Below are 18,971 nucleotides of genomic sequence, written 5' to 3' on the forward strand. Positions count from 1 at the left end.
TCATTATTCCTATATATATTTAGGTTTTTATATTCAAAGAATAAAGGCGCTCTCTTATGGTGATTTTTTTAAATTCTTCTATGAACCTTATTTATGTCATCGTTATGATTTAAAAAAGCTGTTAGTTTTTGTTGACAGGGAAGATGGCTTGCTTCTTGTTTGCTCTCCTATGGCTGGAATTTCTCAGTTTGTCGTCTGCTCTTCTGGAACCGATTCCTTTTCCAACCGAATTACAAGAATGCTACAAGTACCGCTCCGATAACGTGACGTCATCAGCCGAGTCTGCAATCTACATTCAGAACACATGTTACAGGAGCTTCTTAACCGACCAGATGACCGATGGAAAAGTTTGGTCTGGAGAAAATCTCACACAGGAAGGTATTAACTACATAGATAGCTTATTCCGACGAATTCTGGCGGAAGCTGATGAAGTTGAAAAGTACAAGAAACTAGGAGGACGTCAGAAAAGACAAGCGTCTACTACTCGAACACGACGTGAAGTGCGCAGTCCTGGCGCTTATCAGCCATACGTTAACTGTGTTCAACGGCTTCAAACCGAGGTAAAAATGATTTTTATTCTGTGATATGCGAAAATTTTAGCATTTTTGGAATTGACTCTGGTTGGCAAAAGCCAGAAACTGCTAATTGTAGAAAATGCGATCATTTAGAAATACTATTTAACATGTGCTTCGTAAAAGACCATGTTTCCTGTTTTTAAACAAATAACTGCTATCCAGAGAGTGGAACCAGCCAGTGCAGGACGGAACACTTACCAAACCCTGGCCGTCTTTCACTCAGGAAGCACCCTGGGGAGAGCACACAATGGACCAGCCTTCCTCCCGTGGCACAGGATTTATCTTTTACTGTAAGTGTTGTTTTTGCATTCTAAAAAAATGTACATACTAGTATGTGTTAGTGCTCAACATTATGTCATAACTTCTTTGCGTGTAGCGTAATGAAATCAACTTTTGTATTCAATCCAAGCACCATATTATATTCCAAAACGTTTAATAGCTCTTAGCTTCTGTTGGCTTATTCCTCTTCCACCTTAATTTACAAATGCAGCGCCATATCTTTCTTGACACTTACTTTACCATAGTTGTTCAACAAATAAGATCTGGGCTGTGATTTGGACAGCGAATTTCATTATCCATAATCGTTCTATTCAGTATGGAGACTCAATGTGGAGCTGCAATACCATACTGGGAGTCGGGGTTAGATCACGACATGGTGGACCCTACAACATCCGTCCTCTGGAGCGATCGGTATTTTGGAAATGGCGACGGTGAGGTCATGAATGGACCATTCCGAGACATGAGAACTATTCTAGGAACACCTCTCATTAGAAACTACGGAACTGGTCAGTTTTATTTTTGTTCTTTGCTTTCTGTTCTAGACTGTTTATTAGCAGTGGTTCTTTGTCTTCATAGAAAAACGATAAGCTCTCAGTTATACATATCAGTACGCAATATTTCATTTACAATAAGCTCTCGTTATAATTGGAATAGCATTACCTGTTTTGGTAGAGAATTGATTTTTTCCTTTTAAGTGGTTAAAATTAATTAAGGCTCTAGTCTTTGGTAAAAAGTATTTGAAGGGTCCAAAGTCGAAGTTCAAGGTCAAACGTCATCATTAATTCAGAGCAATTGCTTTAAAGTTCGAATGCGGGCTTTCAAATACATATATGTCTGCTTGCTGACAAATTTGTTCATACTGATCATGTATTAATAACATTGCCTATACACAATGTGGTTTTGAGTTAATAATCTACATTATATGTCATAATACATTATATTAATCCATTTTTCTTTATTAAAAGGTAATAGTGCTTTATTCACAAAAGCTGGTGTGCGGGCTGTTCTTAGCCGAAGACGATTCCAAGATATCTCCGAACCACTACCCCGTGGTAATATCTACAGTCTGGAACGGCATCATAATGGTCCTCACGTTTGGGTTGGAGGACATCTTTCAGCTCTTAACTCTGCAACCTGGGATCCGGTCTTTTTCATGCATCATGCATACGTCGATGCTGTTTGGGCCCGATTTCGGCAACTGCAAATCCAGAGTGGTATTAACCCTGAAACAAATTACCCATCAACTTCACAACGTGGACATCGTCGTAATGACGTGATCAGCTTCGGGACTTTGTTTGAAAGAGTTACAAATATTCAAGCCATGGCTAATCGTTTTGCAAACCTTGTGACATACGAGGCGTTTCCTGTTTGTGAAAATAACTGTAACAATAGTCCAGATCTGTATTGCGATCAGAATAGGCGTGTTTGTATATCGCGTGCTCGGGCAAATTCACCGGCTACTGCCAGTGGTTTTGTTGCCATGGGTGCCGCTCGTGGAGTAAGTCTGGACATGCATTCACAAGCGCTTGACAGGGCCATGGCAAGAGGACCTCTTCCGGTCGGGGAAAAGTTTAGCGACTCTCCGTTCCATGACATTCGTAACCGCCCTGACAACTTGGGAACGGCTCGTGTTGCCACTCAAATCAGGAGAGCGCATTCTCGGGTCCGAAGACATTCACGACGCCGACGAATGCAACGTCGACGCGTGCGACGCGTGCGACGCGTGCGACGCGCTGCTCCCCGAAATGCAACACTTCAAGACAACCATCTTCAGTCTGTATCTGCTCTTGAACGGTCTTTTACAAATACGTTTATAATTGACGGAGTTGTGGATGTAAAACGTTGGGTTTATATTCCTGTACATGTCATTTATAGCAGATCTCAAAACGTCCAAGAAATCGATCCGACATTGTTTGGAACAGTTGACCAAATCGAAGACACATGTCAGACTGCTCACTCGGGTGCTTCCAAAGTGTTTGTCACTTCCAATGGTCTGAACTATTACGGGATGTATACGGAATATGCTATCATAGACAACAGACAACCAGTATACACTACCACGATGACGGTAGGAGTCAAGAATCCGGAATACGGCACAGGAGAGACGTTGTTTACAGCCTACGATTCGTGTGGTAGACCTTGCCGACCTCTTTGTCTGACTTTCGTTACCGGTCAGAGGAACAACAAGGGTTGCTCCGGAGCCTTTAGAGTCTCCACGTCTTCCCCTCAGATGTACTCCATTACCTATAGTGATGCGTTGAACTCTACCCTGGTGACATATAGTCAGATAGATACCCATGCGGACTTTTCGGCCCCCGCTCTAGCATTTCTGTGTGACAACAGTAATACCTGGCCTTGGGATTACTGATAATTCCATGTTGAAACCAGAGTAAAGCATCTTTAGTCTTCATTAAACAGACATAACATCTTTTTAACACGACCAATTGTTCTTAATTACGTGCAAGGACATTTGAAGTACATACTTTCAATGAAATTTGCTTTGCTAAAAACAATGTTATAAATGAATTAAACCAAATTTACCAAGCCTTGGCCTTTTATGTTGATTTTCTTTGACTTCCCGTGTTTGATAAAGCTCATATCACCCAGATATCCAGTCATTTTTTTTCTTTTTTATCTATCTAATATAAACTTTGATTTTCTGTTAACTTGCATCATTATGTACAATAGCCCTGCTGGCACAATTTTACTAGTATCCACCCAGTCAAACAATAAAATAATATTTGAGTCATTGTGCACATGACTTCAATCGATCCGATGTTAAATTGGTCGAAGAGTAGAACTGTGGACATTGGAAGTGTAAGAAGTAGAGTCGATATGTTAAACCATCTGGAATGATTCGGTATGAAAAGTCCGACGAATGAAATATACAATGTGAGAGAATTTGAAAAAGTCGTCATTTAAGTGAAATACTTATGTCTCTTGAATTGTTTTGGCGTTATTAATAGATGCATAACCAAATGCTTGTCACATCAGCAATCAGGGTGTAAATAGTTCCGGTTAAAATGATATAAATAAGAGACTCCATGACACTGCCAAGCATGTAGGGTCAAAAGACAAATCTTACTGGATGATAAATCCACAGTTGTGTGCCTTTCTGTTCCTTTTTCACGGAAGTCGTATATACCCGGGATGAAGAAGAAAATTTGTAAAGAAGTTTCGAAGTTTATTTTACGCATTTTTCAGCTTGGGAACTTTTGTTGTAAAATTTTTCTTTTGACAAAGATGTTTATTGTACATAAGCTTTTACTACAGTCATTTTTTTGTGGGTAACATCGACAAGTTACATTATCGCCGTCCTTTTCAGATTTTTTATATATGAACTATGGTAAAAACATTTTTCTTTTGGTAAAAATAAAGTTTTAAAAATATTATCACATGAGTTTCAAGTTACTTTTTTTTCATTTTGGCAATTTTTACAGCAAAATAAATTCCAGAAAAAATTAAGTGCATACTTTTTACGGATCATTAAATTGAAAATTGTTTTAAATATTTATCATACCATATTTTTTTTAAAATCATATATAACAATGAGTTGTGTGAATAAAACTTTGAGTAATCCAGCCATTCTGTCATAAATAATGCTATAATATGTAGTTCACCTAGATTATCTCGTTTGTGTGTCTAATTTTCAAATCATAAATTCCATGCGTTTTTCCTCTTGAATCTTTCAACCTCACGTGACCAATTTTAGGCGGAGCTAGTGTATTTACCCCGTTCGGAAAAAATATTGCTTTGATGTGTGCTACTTGCATAAAAATTAAAATAATAAAAAAATAAGGATATGTTAATTACGAAAAATACGCCAATGAGCCCATGCAAGTGCATCTGTTCCATTAAAGAAGATATGTGGTATTTTTTCGTGACAGCATTTTAAATAATTTTAACGGGTTATCATGAAATGCGCATTTATGTATTATATTACCACGTAAGTAAGTTGAGAAAGTAAATGATTTATTATAGTGACATGTGTTTTATAAGCAAATATAGAGACATGTATATTATATCATAACTTTATGAATAAATATCCGGTCCATTGGACCTGTATGTCACTTTATAAACGTGAATATACAAATATTAAATTAAGTTTACGCGTTGTTATTTTTATATAATAATTATCAGATATTCATAGGCTTGCAAGCCAATATTTTTTCTTCATTTATTGCTTGCTGATGGTACAAGTACTTTAGTGGCTCTATACATATTCTGTCTTAAAAATTGGGCATGCGAACATTCTATCCTCTTTGTGCAAATAAATATAGGTAATCAAAATATATATTATAGTGACATATGCCCCAGTGGCAGTTACAAATATATTGTATGATAATAAAGTATATGGAGACGGATCGAGCCCATTTGACCCATATGTTACTCTATAAAAGAAAATAAAAACTATCGTAAATTAAAGCATTGCAGATGTCCTTTTATACAGCTAATATTGTCTTTACACGATAGAGAGCTCAACAATTATAAAAAAGCGAAGGCGAAAGCGCGAAGATGCGAAGGCGAGAATGCGAAGTTGCGATGGCGAAGGAGCGATTGAAGTATCGCTTCTTCGCCTTCGCAACTTCTCACGTTCGCCCTCGCACCTTCGCACTTTCGCCTTCGCAACTTCGCACTCTCGCACCTCGACCTAAAGGCGAAAGTGCGAAGGTCAAATATGCCCAATCGGAACACCATACATTGGGGGTTTTTTTATATAGTGTTGATTCTCTGCACATATTTGCTGGATGTACGAAATTGTCCCATTCTCTGAGAAATTTATATAAATCTAGCGCAATCCAAGTCTGATATGTTAAGTAATAGAGAACTTAAACAGCTTCTGCAGAACATAAAATAGTAAAATACATAACTTGCTGTCTAATTCCTCCCCCTTTCCAAACAGCCCCTTTTCCATTCTGATTGGAAAAAATTGGGCGAGTATAGACTGAAATTTGAACATGTCCATATAATTACGTGTCTTTCTCTTGTCAGAATCACTTTTAAAAGTCCTGTAAGTTCTTAGCTTCAAGACACCCTAAGTTTACTGTGCCAGACATTCATTCATAAATATTCAGGATGAATTTTGTTCCTTGAGAGGGTACAACTAGACCACAGGGGCTCGGTTGTCGGAAATCGCAAATGGTATTACTTGTTCATGTCAGAAGATAAAAATGATTAAGATTTTTAATCTTGTGTATTTCTGAGTATTTCAATTAAAACATCCACTAAAATTCCCTGTTTCATTTACGTCTAAAAAAGTGTACTCAGTGTTATAAAGTGTATTAGAGAACTATTTGTTTGTTTGTACATTGGATACACCTTTTAAACATGGTTAAAACAGGGGTTTTTGGTGGAATTTTTTTATTGAAATACACGGAAATACACATAAGACTAAGAATTTTTACTAATTTTAAGGTTCGGGAACAAATGATAAAGAACTGCAATATCCAAACAACCGAGTCCCTGTGAACTATAGACCTATTTATTTACAAAGCAAGTGGACATATAGAGATATTGAAATAACTAGATGTCTAGCGTGGTGTGCCTTATTCTGGTTATAGTGTTTGATTTTTCCAAATCCCATAGCAAAATTAATTTTGCGAATCTGTCATTACTCATAGCCAGTAACAACAATTCCACAATGGTAACATGCGGAATTGATGACAATGTATAAATGAAGCCAGGCAGACTGCATCTCCTTGAATAACAAATACAAATGCAAATATGATACTGGCACAGATGCCTTAACATGGTGTGTTCCCGTTTTGCACACATTTGATAATTGGGTATAGAACAATAGGTGTGATTGGTGTTGTGATAGCAATTATAGTCTGCTTTCGGTCAAAGATTTTATCTGGATTTTTACCTGTGTTTTATCAGTGCCTTAACGATAAAACAATATTAAGAAGAATACAGATATTTTGTTGTGTTTTATGTCTAAATAAAATATGATAAAATAAAGATAGATATATTTAAAAAGTCTGATAAAAAATAATGATTAGATTAGATGAATTGACTTTTGCATTTTTGTCTATTTACCTTAAATATAAAAACAAATGAATTAGGAAAAATTGCTGGTCCAAAGCCAATTGGAAGCTGATTCAATGGATAATTATATGACAAGGGGAAAACTACATTAGTACATAGACAGTCATATGGGGTACTCCGTGTCTCTTTTTACAACTGAGTTGCAAATATTGTAAAACGCATGTTTATAATTAATTGTTTGGTATCAACAGAAAGAATATAATGAAAGAAAACAGATCTTTATCACAAAATATTTCAATGTTAGAAGTAGCGACCTTGACAGAAGTTCTTATGACATCACCGCTTTAGTATATGGCGGGTCACTTACTAGTTTTACAAATCAGAGGTTAAATACCTAAAAAAAATCAGACAAAAATATTATACTAATATTGATGCTATATACCTCAAACTGAAAAAGGTTGAAAATGCATGAATTAGGTCTACATTTGATAGGTTTTGTGAAATAATTTTTACAGTTTTTGAAGCATGCATATACAATTGCCATTTATCATCATACAGTTTGTCTATTTTGTTTGATTATTCAAGATATAACATAACATAAATGAAAAATATTAAGCGGCGTTTTCACTAGACACATTTCTTCCATTTATGTCAGCAAATGCAATAATTAAATATTAACATATATTATTTTCTTTTCAGATTTTTAGCATGTACATGTACTTCCTATAGGCAGCAACTTAAACAAAGGCACTACACATTCAACATTTTTGCAATAATCTTTCTTGTTTTAAAAAAAAATAATAAAATTTTTCATGACCAAATTAATGTTTGAAATCAAACTCATGAATATGGGTGTCAATTATTATGTAAATGTGCTTTTATGCAAGTTATATTGTAACATAAAATACATGTAAATTTCAATTGCGAGTAAATATGTTTTATTTATTCTATTGTCAATTGCCCTTGCAGGAATTGTGATACAGACTTAGCAATTAAGCAATTATCTCACCTGGTCAAATTCCCGTTTCGCACAATTTTTTTCGACACCTAATTTTCAAATGTGTGCAAAACGGGAACAAACCCTTAACATTGATTTACAGAGGTCCAACATGGGCAGGCAAGTTGTATTTTATATCACATCAGTATAAAAAAAAATAAGCATTATTAAATTTTATGTTGTCACATTAAAAATTCCATTAAGATAATGCATTGTTTCTGTGTGTCGAATATTTCGCCCGCTTATTACGGTAACAATTCAATAAAGTTATCTTTGATTCATTTTTAAAAATAAATAAAGTTTAGTAAGTTTTCAATCTAATTAAAATTAGAACTTCCATCCGCTCCCCGGTTTTCGATATTTTCTCTCTTTATGATACATTATAGATTTCCTATATGTTTTTTGGGGGCATTAGATATACCTTACTGTTGGAACTGTATAATGACCTGATATGTATAATGTCCTGATGACCTGATGGCGTGTATTTTGTAAAATACTGATTTGTGCAATGATATAAGAACAATATTTTTACATATTTATACAGATAATACTATTTTCTCTCCGAAAAACATAAGAAATAATTTTTAACTTCTTTCAAATAAATTTTTCAGAGCATATAATTTTTTCAGTGGTATAATGTCCTGATTTTTTGTATAATGACCTGATGACCTGATGGCATTTATTTTGTAAAATACTGATTTGTACAATGAAATAGAACAATATTTTTATTTCGTTGTATAGATCACACTGTTTCCTACAAAAAAACACAAAAAATATTTTGAAAATTCCTTTAAATTATTTTTATTGAGCAGTTAAAAAAAACAAGGGTTATAATGACCTGATTTTTAATTGGTAATGACCTGGTGACCTGATAAATTTCAACAGTTTACCAAACACCATTTTTCAGCTTTATATCTGAAAAATTGTGTAAAAGATGGATCTTTATAAACTTTTGAATAATAATTTTGTAGGATAAACTCTTTATTAATCAAGATCTGTTCATGTTTCTTTGATCATATAAATAAAATTAGGGACAATATTAAAGTTATTCGGGATAAACCCACATTTTTTTATGTTCTTTATTTTGTTATGATAATTTTTTTTAATATATATAAATGTTTCAGTATATTATTTGTTCTGGTATTATATGTGTCAGATTATATATGATGCGTATAGTGTTTGACAGATTGTACCCCTCTGTATATATTCAGTAGCCTCTATAAATGTATGGTTTACTGGGGTGTTATTCACACCTTTTTACCACAAGAACTATAATTGGGTTCCTTTGTTTTGATAGCAATTAACAGTTTACACTGCATGTACACTGTTTAAAACTTAAGTGGTCCTCTCCAGTTGTTACATACCTTATTTTTTTATGTTTACATTGCCGTACAGTGTATAATAAACATTATAACAATTGTGGTACAAAAACAGAAATTATTGTGTATTATAGTAGAAGTTGAATAAGAATTAAAATAATGCAAAATTAATACGATTACATATAATTCATTTAGTACTGGTAAATCAGTTTCCACACTTCTGGATGAGGAATGTATGAATTCCTCAGAATATTTTTACAAACTAAGATTTATCATCTCAAAGTATTACATGTGAGTGTATATGAATTATATTTTTTTAAATCAACAATAAAAGATTGATTCTCTCCATTAAAGATCAAGGTATTTACCTATATTTCTTATTGTGTGTATTTTTCAGTTTTACATATAAATTTTACTAAGTTTAGTAACTTACAGAGAAAACATATACAATGTATTTAGGCTTACATTTCAATCTAAAATCAAAAAGATATACTATACTGACTATAATTTTGAATATATATAGCCTATAATACTTACGTTCAACTTACCCCCCCCCCCCCCCCAAAAAAAAAAAGGAAAATGAGAAGTAGACAAATCACATTTCATTTAATCTTCACCCTCATTTAATTTAAAAATATATTAAGAAAATGTGGTATTTCAGTATTTTCAAAAAATGTATATACACTGAAACCCATACAAAATTCAGCTGTTTCAGAGAGAGAGAGAGAGAGAGAGAGAGAGAGAGAGAGAGAGAGAGAGAGAGAGAGAGAGAGAGAGAGAGAGAGAGAGAGTGCGAACAGTCTTAATAACCAAGAATTTAAAAAAAATCTTAATAAGATTATTTGTATGTATTATTGAAATGTTTTCTTCGTTCTTAAATTGTCAGAATTATAGGATCCGGTTCATTATCTACTTGATCAGGTCAATCAGGCCATTCTGAAATCAGGACATTATACCCCGTGTTTTAGATCAAAGTGATTTTTGGAAAAAGTATCCATTTATATTTGTTCAAACTTCAGAATTTTCATTTAGATGATTATATCAAACGATGTCAATATAAATAATGAGGCCTAAAGCTTAAAATTTATAGCTATGGCCTTTTAAAAATCATCAGGTCATCAGGTCATTATACAAAAAAATCAGGACATTATACCCCTAATAAAAATTATTTGCTCGGTAAAATTAATTTGAAAGAAGTTATAATTTATTTTTTGTGTTTTTCTGAGAGAAAATAGTATGATCTATACAATTAGGTAAAAAATATTGTTCTTATTTCACTGTTCAAATCAGTATTTTACAAAATACACTCCATCAGGTCATCAGGACATTATACATATCAGGTCATTATACAGTTCCCTTACTGTTAAACCACGAAGAACCAGTCAACGAATGAACCAGATTAATCTACGCGGATGAATATGAAATTTACCAATCAATTTCTTTCAATTGATAACCATATTAAATTGTTAATCTATGAACATAAAGGTTTCTCATATTACAAGTTAAGTAAATATATTATCACTAATAATGTTGGTGATATATTTAAAAAAATACATTAGGACTATAATGTCCCTAAACTTGAAAATTCAAGATGGCGTCGAATGCCTAGTTTGTGCACGATTGATGTAATTGATATTTTGTAGTTTGCGTTCCAAAACGTAGCTAAATGCAAGGAACTCTGGCGATTTCTTAAACTTTTTTGATGGTTCTGTAAGTATATGCACAGCTTGATTTGCTAAATAGCTGGAGCTTTGAAACTTTTTAAATTGCAAACAATGCTTTGTTTTTCCGCTTTTCTCAGTTTTAGAACATAATTTGCTAATTATAGCATTCAAGTTTCAGGTCTCCTGTAGCAATTTTTTCTGTGAAAACAGTGCAGCTGAATTGATTCCAACAGTATCTCCTTCCGAATGTTCTTCATAATGTGTTCACTTTTTGTTTTGTTTTTCTTTAAGTTTTACATCTTTTATTTTGATTTTTGTTTATTTAATTGTTTTTGTTTTCCCTGCTTGAGTGTAATATAGAATTTGTTTTTATATTTTCTGTTACTTGAAGATACTTATATCCTCGATTTGATGCAGACTTTATGGAGGTGAAAGGGTTCCCATTCCTCGCCACACTAGGATTTTATTTCGGCTAGGCCGCTGCCTGTTGGCATCTCTTTCTTCTTTTACATCAGCATTTGCTACTACTATCCATGTCAGGTTGGTATCAGTTGGCATTTTCAGTTTGTTCTTCACTTGCATTGTAGTCTTGGCTAAGTATGCTAGTCTGCAGATGGGTGGATCCAGATTCAAGGCCAGCATGAGTTAGAAGTCTTGATAACAGACTAATAATAACCTTGTACTTATATACTTGTTCCACTGAATTACATATTAAGCCTTATGTAAAAGGTTTGGCATGTATATTAAAAACATTAAAGTGGCTGTGCATGAAAGGACTGAAGTCCTCCACAACATGTTTTTCATTAAGTCCACCAACATTGTGATGTACGGATATAAATGCATGATTACTATTTAAAATGTATTATCAGACATCTTTCTGTTTAACTTAATTTTATTATAATGATATAAGTTACTCTAATAGTTTGAACATTTATCTTAACTCGAAGCAAATTTGAACGTGTATTGAATACTCATCAAGGTTTGACACACTGAGAATGTATCTTTGCAAAAATATCTTTATTTTATCAAGAACTGATACCAATAAGTACACCAATGAAAATTTCTACCTACACCACTTATACAACTTTTTTAAAACTAATTTAGTTCATTTTTTACTCTTGAGATGTTTGAAATGATTGAAAAAAGTTAATTAAATATTAATTGAGAAGTTTTTAATATAAAATTTTAGTAACCCATTGAATGGAAGAACTAATATACTTAAATTGTTAAAAGAAAAGATTGAAAATGCTATAACGTATTCTAATTTGATAAATTTCTAAACTAGAGGTACATGTGAATAGTAGTGAATTTCACTAAAATCATTTTAAACATCTCCAAAAACAATACTGAACCTTCTGGATCCACCCTGTACATTTGACTGGAATGTAAGGAAAACGGTGACGGAACAAAACTGCTTTTGGAATCGTGCAATAGTGATCATTTGATAGAGGTATCCAAAAGTGCATCTTTGGTCTGTAGTGTGAACTTGTCAACTTTACCAATGACATGAACAACTTCTGTTAACACCTTAACAAAATGCTGTCTAATAATAACACACTGGGCATAACTATACAAGCACGTTTATTAATTTGTCGATAAAAGATACATCAGATGGGCCCAATATTTAACTTCACGGAAGTCATTGAGAGATGATTACTTCATATTGTATCCATTGTTATCCTGTTATGATTACCGGTTAGTTGGGGGGGGGGGGGGGTCCATCATTCTAGATGATGTGGAATGATATATCGATGAAAATGACATTAGTTAAACTAGTTATCATAAAAATCTTTCAAATCATTTGTTATAAACAAAAATTAGTATTAAAAAGAAAACTCTTTGTGCGCTGAAATTTGTCCAAACAAAGTTCACCCTCATTTATTTTATGGGCTCATGTTATGTATCTTTCAAAAATGAATATCTTGGAATAGCATTAACAAGGAATGGATTGATAAACCCTCTATGAATTAAAGTTGTATATATTTTCTGCTTTTGCTTGCCTGATGTACAGTCCATGGGGAAACTGAGATAGGATTGACGGTCATTGACCAAGCATTGGTATCATCAGTACCACAACAAGTATATCTTGTATTGGTTCTGTAAAATATGCCTATTAATGTAATTTTCTTTTGAAATAAACTGTACACAGGTATCACTTATTACATTTTGATACCACAGTACCTTGATTGCATTATATCAGGATATTTTGATTAAGAGAGCATTTTAGAATGTTTGTTCAACAGTTGACAACGAATAAGTTTATTAGGAATATAAGGTTATTATTACTTAATCTTTGATTTAATTACTGTGGTTAGATATCTTGTTGGAATACTGATTTGTTAAATATCATGATAAATGTCAGTCAGATATATAATAGTTAATAACTTTGTTTACACATCCAATATGTGTACAAATAAGGACATGTATAGATGATTTTTCATTTAAAGGAAAGTGAGTTACTTTTAAAAAGTATTCCATGTTTTATGATTAAGCTTTGTTTTGTTATTCTGATTTTGTACTGCTTGCATGCCATGGTATGAGTTTTCGTTTTGTTTTTGTGTATATGTGTACCAGTGATTGTTGTGGTATTGGCATATAGTTAGGCAAATTTGGTATTAAATCAGTGGATTAAAGATTTTCCACTTGTCTCTCATCGATGTTTATTTCAGGAAAAGTTTGAAAATGATATGTTGATTTAAAAAAAACCCAATAATTTGAAGATTTGATGAATATTCTGGTAGGTAAATGTTCTATCCTGTTAAGCTAGATTTTGTTGGGATCCTAAGGAGGGGGAAATGACCATAAGGTTGTTATGTATCATTTGCAGAACCTGAGACAGTAAAGTTGGAGAATACAGTTGAAGAAGCAGGGACTCAGTTGTCAGTTGACACCATTGAGTCTTCTGTGGCTGCAGATATCAACTCGGACAACAGTCAGTCGTCCACGAGTGTTCCGCCGGACATCACTCAAGCAGAGACCTACTCGTTAGATGACCCCTACACCAGTGATCCTCCTGACCTCAATCCAGAGGAGGATACAAACCTTCCCACAAAGGTCATCAAGAAAGAAGGGGAATATCTGACCCTACCAACCTATGAAGCTGCAGAGCTGAGTGACTCAAGTGGCCCACCAGATATTACTAGTGCTGCCTATGAAAAAACTGAAGAAGTGGAAGATATCGAGATTAAGGATTACTCCTATGTGGACTCGCCCAACTCACCTGCTCCTTTACTGACGAGTCTGGAAGAGCAGGGAGAGTTTACAGACTTCCCCACAGAACTTCCGGAAGACCCCCAGAATATCTTCCCAGACACTGACCCTCCCCCTGACCTTCTTCACCAGGAAGACCTGACCCCCACAGAAGGTTATCTAGGCTCTTCTTTTCCAGAGTCCAGTCTATCAGAGTCTCTGCTTGCTGTCGCTCCTGGGGACATATTGCCTGTTGTGTCCCTTCCTCAGATTAATCCTAACTTTTTTCAGCAAAATTTAAGTCCAACATTAGCACAGAATATCAAGAGAGGACCAGGCAGACCAAGGAAAGATGGCCAAGAGCCTGCACCACGACGAAGGTCATCGTAAGTGGAGGTGGTGCCAGCTTGCCAATGATATGGTCAACAGAAAGCAGTTTGTTCTTTTCACAATGATTTAAGTTTTCATTTGTTTAAAACTGACCATAACAATGGCAGGTTGGCACACTGTAGAAATGAATTCACACCACATTCAACTTTTTGTTGAATTTTGAATTAATGCAGAGAAAATAACATGTCTGCAACTGAAATTATTGATGGTTCTTATGAATCCTTTCTATTACCTGTTTAGTAGCAAGCCATTAGCCAAATCAATAGTCACTAAAGCTCAGAGGATTCTACACAATAGTGCAGGCATCAGTAGGAAGTTCTTCCCATCCGCTGAACAGATGGATTCTGGGAGTCAAAGTTCACTGTCCCAGTCTGAGTTAACGATGACCATTGATACTGGGGAAGACACCACTCAGTACGAAATGGAGGAAGAAAGTGAGAGGGAGCTTATTCAGATAGAAATTTTTTTTATATGATAACTTATATGTACTTTTTTATGCAAGTATTTTATTTTTGAAAATTACATGTATTATTTTCTTATTTCCTTTCTTGAGTAAATTTCTTACTTAACGGAACACTGGCACATTGAAATTTAAGAATAAATTAGGGTCATGTCTATGTTGGAATTTAAGAACTGTTATGAATTTTAGAATATGCAAAAACTGACCCTAGCAATGCTTATTAATTGTGTGGTTTTCTTCAGTGCTAATTGGGGTGTCGGAAAGCTTGGATGAAACAAGTTTGGAGTCACAACTGTAAGTTTTCATTTCTGTACAACATAATGTAAACAAACTTTTAATTGCAACTGCCAGTACTTTATTTCCCTGTATTTCAGTGACAAACTAGCTCAAATTGATTAACCAATTTTTAATAAAAAAAATTATTCTATATAAACAAATACAGTAGTGATACTGGTAATTGAAGAACTCCAAGGACCGATTTGTGGTGAAATTATCTGTGAATGTTACAAAACTTCTTACTCTGTTATAACTTGGTTTACAGTGTGTTTTCTTCTGTTCAGCACCCATATACTTAACATGAATAGCTACTACTCAAATCAGCTGTAAGGTAACATGACTTTTTGTGTGTAGGCCAGTACGTGTCTGCAGTTTCTGTAACTGTGGGGAGAGGAGTTTGCTGGGACAGGGTGATATCTTCCGATTCGAGCCCACTCAAGGCTTCAACTTCAGAAAAACCCTGGCTAAGAATGACAAGAAACCTGCTGATTTTGATGAGAGAAACCAAGAAAAGGAAGGTACCACCAAACCATTGACTTGGAGAAGAAACAGGGGTCCTATTAAAGGAGTCGGGTAGAGTATATTATTGTTCGTTTATTAGCAGCTAGTTAACAGAGAGCATCTGCTTAAACAATGAAAAAATTCATTTAAGATACATGTAATTTGCAAATGAATGTTTGTGTACAAAATTAGTAATTTGTTTGAATTTGAATGCTGTAGTGAAAGAGAAAGAGAAAAGAGTCATTCACCCAGGCGAACAGGAAATGAAGAAGACCAAAACATTCTGTTAGGGGATGAGTTGACCTTTTTAGGTTTCCCAGAAGACGTAGAAGCAATGCAAGTTTTTGAACCAACAGGTAAGATATTGTCTTTAACAAATTAAGAAAAAGTATTATTTTTTGATGAGTTGTTTATTTAGAGGACAAATGGAACTTGTTAATATTTAGGTCATGTGTGGGCACATAATCGTTGTGCGGCCTGGTCAGAAGGCGTGACTGCAGGTGTAGATGGAAGTCTCCTGTCTGTCGACCAAGCCGTCTTTAATGGACTTTCTCAGGTATGTTATTGACCCTGTTGGCTAGTCATATTTTATCTGTGGTATTGAAGTTACCTTAGTCTGAATGGGTTCACATCTGTGGTTTTTTATGAACAGGTAAAGAGATTTTAATGTTTATTTGCTTACATATGATTTTCTGTTTGTAGAAATGCAGTTACTGCCGGCGTTATGGTGCCACTATTACGTGTATTTATCCTGAGTGTAGTAAGAAATATCACTATCCTTGTGCTGCTGCCGGGGCTTGTTTTCAGGTAGGTCAAGGACAAAGTTGATGTCAAGGTTATGTGTATGGTGGTTTATTGAGCTGTTTATGATCCCTCTAGCTACTGTAGAAGCAGATATAATCGCTGAGGATTCAATTTTGTTATTTTCATTGGCAGTATAAATCAACAAATTAAATCTGTGACGAATTTTTAACCCAAGTATTAATAAATAGAGTTGATATGTGATACATTATAGAGATATGCTGAAATTAAATGCCAACGAAATTTTACTTGGTTTAAAAACAAGAAAATTGTAACCCAACATAAATATTTGCTTCTACAGCATCTCCCCCAAATACACATAGGCACATTGAGAGGGGTTATTATATCCATTTCTCTTCAAGTGCCTAAATTGTTTTTCATTTTACATGTACATGTATCTAAATTGATTATACAGGTAAATATTACTCTAATGAATGCATCTACAATTAATGGCACTTGAGCTTTAACCTGGTTGATGAATACCAAGTGTGATGTACATGTATTCTCACATTTTCTCTGTGTTTTAGGACAAAAAGAAGCTGGCCATTCTGTGTCCCGATCACTCGGATCAAGCCGAGACAATTGGCAAGTTTTATTTGGTTCTATATGTATTGAATGTTGTTGCAAGCACTTGCAAGGATTTAAATTTAATAGTAATTGCTTTCCTAAAATGTCAGGCATGTTTAAACATGCAATTAAATTTCATTTAAACAACTAGATCAACAATATTTACTTCAATACAGTATGTTCTACTGATGTAACTCTGTAAATTTATTTTGATCAATGTCATGATATGAAATGTTTTTTCAGCTGGAGAGGAGGCGTTTTGTGTGCTCTGTTGCCAGGCGGACAAGATCGGTAAACAGCTGTTCTGTACGTCCTGTGGACACCACTATCATGGTGCCTGCCTCCACCCTTCAGTCGCCCTCTCACCTGAGGTACGGGCAGGCTGGCAGTGTCCTGACTGTAAGGTGTGCCAGATGTGCAGGTAAGAAATGCTTTAACACTACACTAAGAAATTGTATTGAGAAAGTATGCCTAACTCCTTTCTTCATGCAGAACTTAATTAGTATATACTGGTATTGATATTGCTTTACAGACAACCAGGAGAAGACAGTAAGATGCTGGTCTGTGACACATGTGACAAGGGTTACCACACCTTCTGTCTGAAGCCGGTCATGACAGCCATCCCAAAGAATGGCTGGAAATGCAAGGTAATCGGATCACAGTGATTTAATTGTGTTTCACCTCTAGTTCAATTTACTGTTAGTGTTCTGTAAGGGTTTAAGAAAACAAGAAAAGTAGAAGCTACATGTGTATTTTATTGAAATATATTAAAAGGGTTGGACAGCATGTAAAGCTGTATGGGTCTTTTTCTTTTGGGTATTTCATATGCAGACCATAAACAAATGTATCTTGTTGAATAGCTTTACAAGAAGAACAAGTATATGTATGATATTTTGATTTTTCAGAATTGCCGAGTGTGTGGCGATTGTGGATCCAGAACTCCTGGGAGTGGTCCTAGTTCTCGCTGGCATCTGAACTACTCTGTGTGTGACAGCTGTTACCAGCAGAGGAACAAGGGCCTGTCCTGCCCACTGTGTGGGAAGGCCTATCGACAGTTCACGCAGAAGGCTATGATACAGTGTGGCACCTGCAAGAAGTAAGAACATCAAATTATCAACGCTAGTATCAGTTATTAACACTAGTTAGTGTGAGAGCAATTGAGGTAAAGATATAAGAAACTCGACACTATAGTTGGAGATTTAAGGATACAGCTTTTTGTGATTTGCAATCAATAGAGATACAGTACACTGTCTGGCGTTTTGTTATTTTTTTCAACTGGTGAATCATTAACATTATCAGAGATTTGCTATATATATAGAGGTTCACTTTTTGCTGTATAGGCATGTGCATGCAGAGTGTGACGACGCCATTGACAACCTGATGCTTGATCGGGTCAGGAACGAGGAACAGGTGGACTACATGTGCTCTGTGTGTCGCAACAGAGACCCCGAGGTCAGTTCGAAGGTGCTTGTTGTTGGAAATCGTCATTTGTATTTACTATGTGGCACACGTCAGTATTTTTTTATATCGATTTACAGTTGGACACAGTGTTTCCTCCTTTCAATTTCTCCCATGAGGAACCCAGTAATGACATGCATGTGTTCGACATCAAAGGCAAGTTTGCTTACATTTAACATGTTAAAACTTTTAATAATCATACTCTATCAGATGATATAGGGGTATACATTTTAAACATGTTTCTCTGTCTTCAAGATGAATACATGATGTCTCTTATCTCATCCTAGTAAAGAGTTCTCCAAGTTTTATTTTTACTGATGAATTGTTTGTCATCTTTCTCTAGATTCTGACATGGAGAATGCTTCTTCCAATATGGACGAGAGTTGCAGCTCCTTTCTTCTTAACGAAGACTCCATTTCTAGCATGGATATTGACATCAATGCTTTAGAAAAGGTTTGATTTTATTATTTTATTTTGAAAAATGTTGTAAAAATATGCAGTGAGTTT

At 34.7% G+C, this 18,971-nt stretch overlaps 3 protein-coding genes across 13 annotated transcripts in view; 2 read left to right on the top strand and 1 right to left on the bottom strand.

The window, feature by feature from the left end:
• The window catches only part of LOC128172065 (uncharacterized), a 170,813-nt gene that overhangs the window by 77,479 nt on the left and 74,363 nt on the right, over nt 1-18,971 (bottom strand). The gene's annotated exons all lie outside the window — the stretch shown is intronic.
• LOC128171933 (tyrosinase-like protein 1) lies at nt 144-3,372 on the top strand. The gene is made up of 4 exons (XM_052837717.1): nt 144-560; nt 738-865; nt 1,170-1,360; nt 1,820-3,372. Exons 1-4 carry the CDS (start codon nt 144-146, stop codon nt 3,220-3,222), a joined length of 2,139 nt encoding a protein of 712 aa, XP_052693677.1. The 3' UTR covers nt 3,223-3,372.
• Nucleotides 10,714-18,971, top strand: part of LOC128171866 (histone-lysine N-methyltransferase 2C-like) — a 39,152-nt gene continuing 30,894 nt past the window's right edge. For 9 of the 11 annotated variants that reach the window (XM_052837644.1, XM_052837702.1, XM_052837662.1 and 6 more), the window contains exons 1-16: nt 10,714-10,868; nt 11,214-11,362; nt 13,650-14,397; nt 14,642-14,835; nt 15,104-15,155; nt 15,492-15,710; nt 15,858-15,994; nt 16,085-16,194; nt 16,341-16,445; nt 16,967-17,024; nt 17,250-17,427; nt 17,539-17,653; nt 17,912-18,102; nt 18,347-18,458; nt 18,545-18,620; nt 18,808-18,917. In XM_052837644.1, the coding sequence (XP_052693604.1) occupies nt 11,356-11,362; nt 13,650-14,397; nt 14,642-14,835; nt 15,104-15,155; nt 15,492-15,710; nt 15,858-15,994; nt 16,085-16,194; nt 16,341-16,445; nt 16,967-17,024; nt 17,250-17,427; nt 17,539-17,653; nt 17,912-18,102; nt 18,347-18,458; nt 18,545-18,620; nt 18,808-18,917 (2,412 nt within the window). In that variant the 5' untranslated portion in view covers nt 10,714-10,868; nt 11,214-11,355. The remainder of the gene's footprint in view (nt 10,869-11,213; nt 11,363-13,649; nt 14,398-14,641; nt 14,836-15,103; nt 15,156-15,491; nt 15,711-15,857; nt 15,995-16,084; nt 16,195-16,340; nt 16,446-16,966; nt 17,025-17,249; nt 17,428-17,538; nt 17,654-17,911; nt 18,103-18,346; nt 18,459-18,544; nt 18,621-18,807; nt 18,918-18,971) is intronic. The other 2 variants (XM_052837655.1, XM_052837650.1) reach the window with 2 other exon arrangements.

This window comes from Crassostrea angulata, chromosome 1, assembly GCF_025612915.1.
Source record: "Crassostrea angulata isolate pt1a10 chromosome 1, ASM2561291v2, whole genome shotgun sequence".
Classification (NCBI taxonomy): domain Eukaryota; kingdom Metazoa; phylum Mollusca; class Bivalvia; order Ostreida; family Ostreidae; genus Magallana; species Magallana angulata.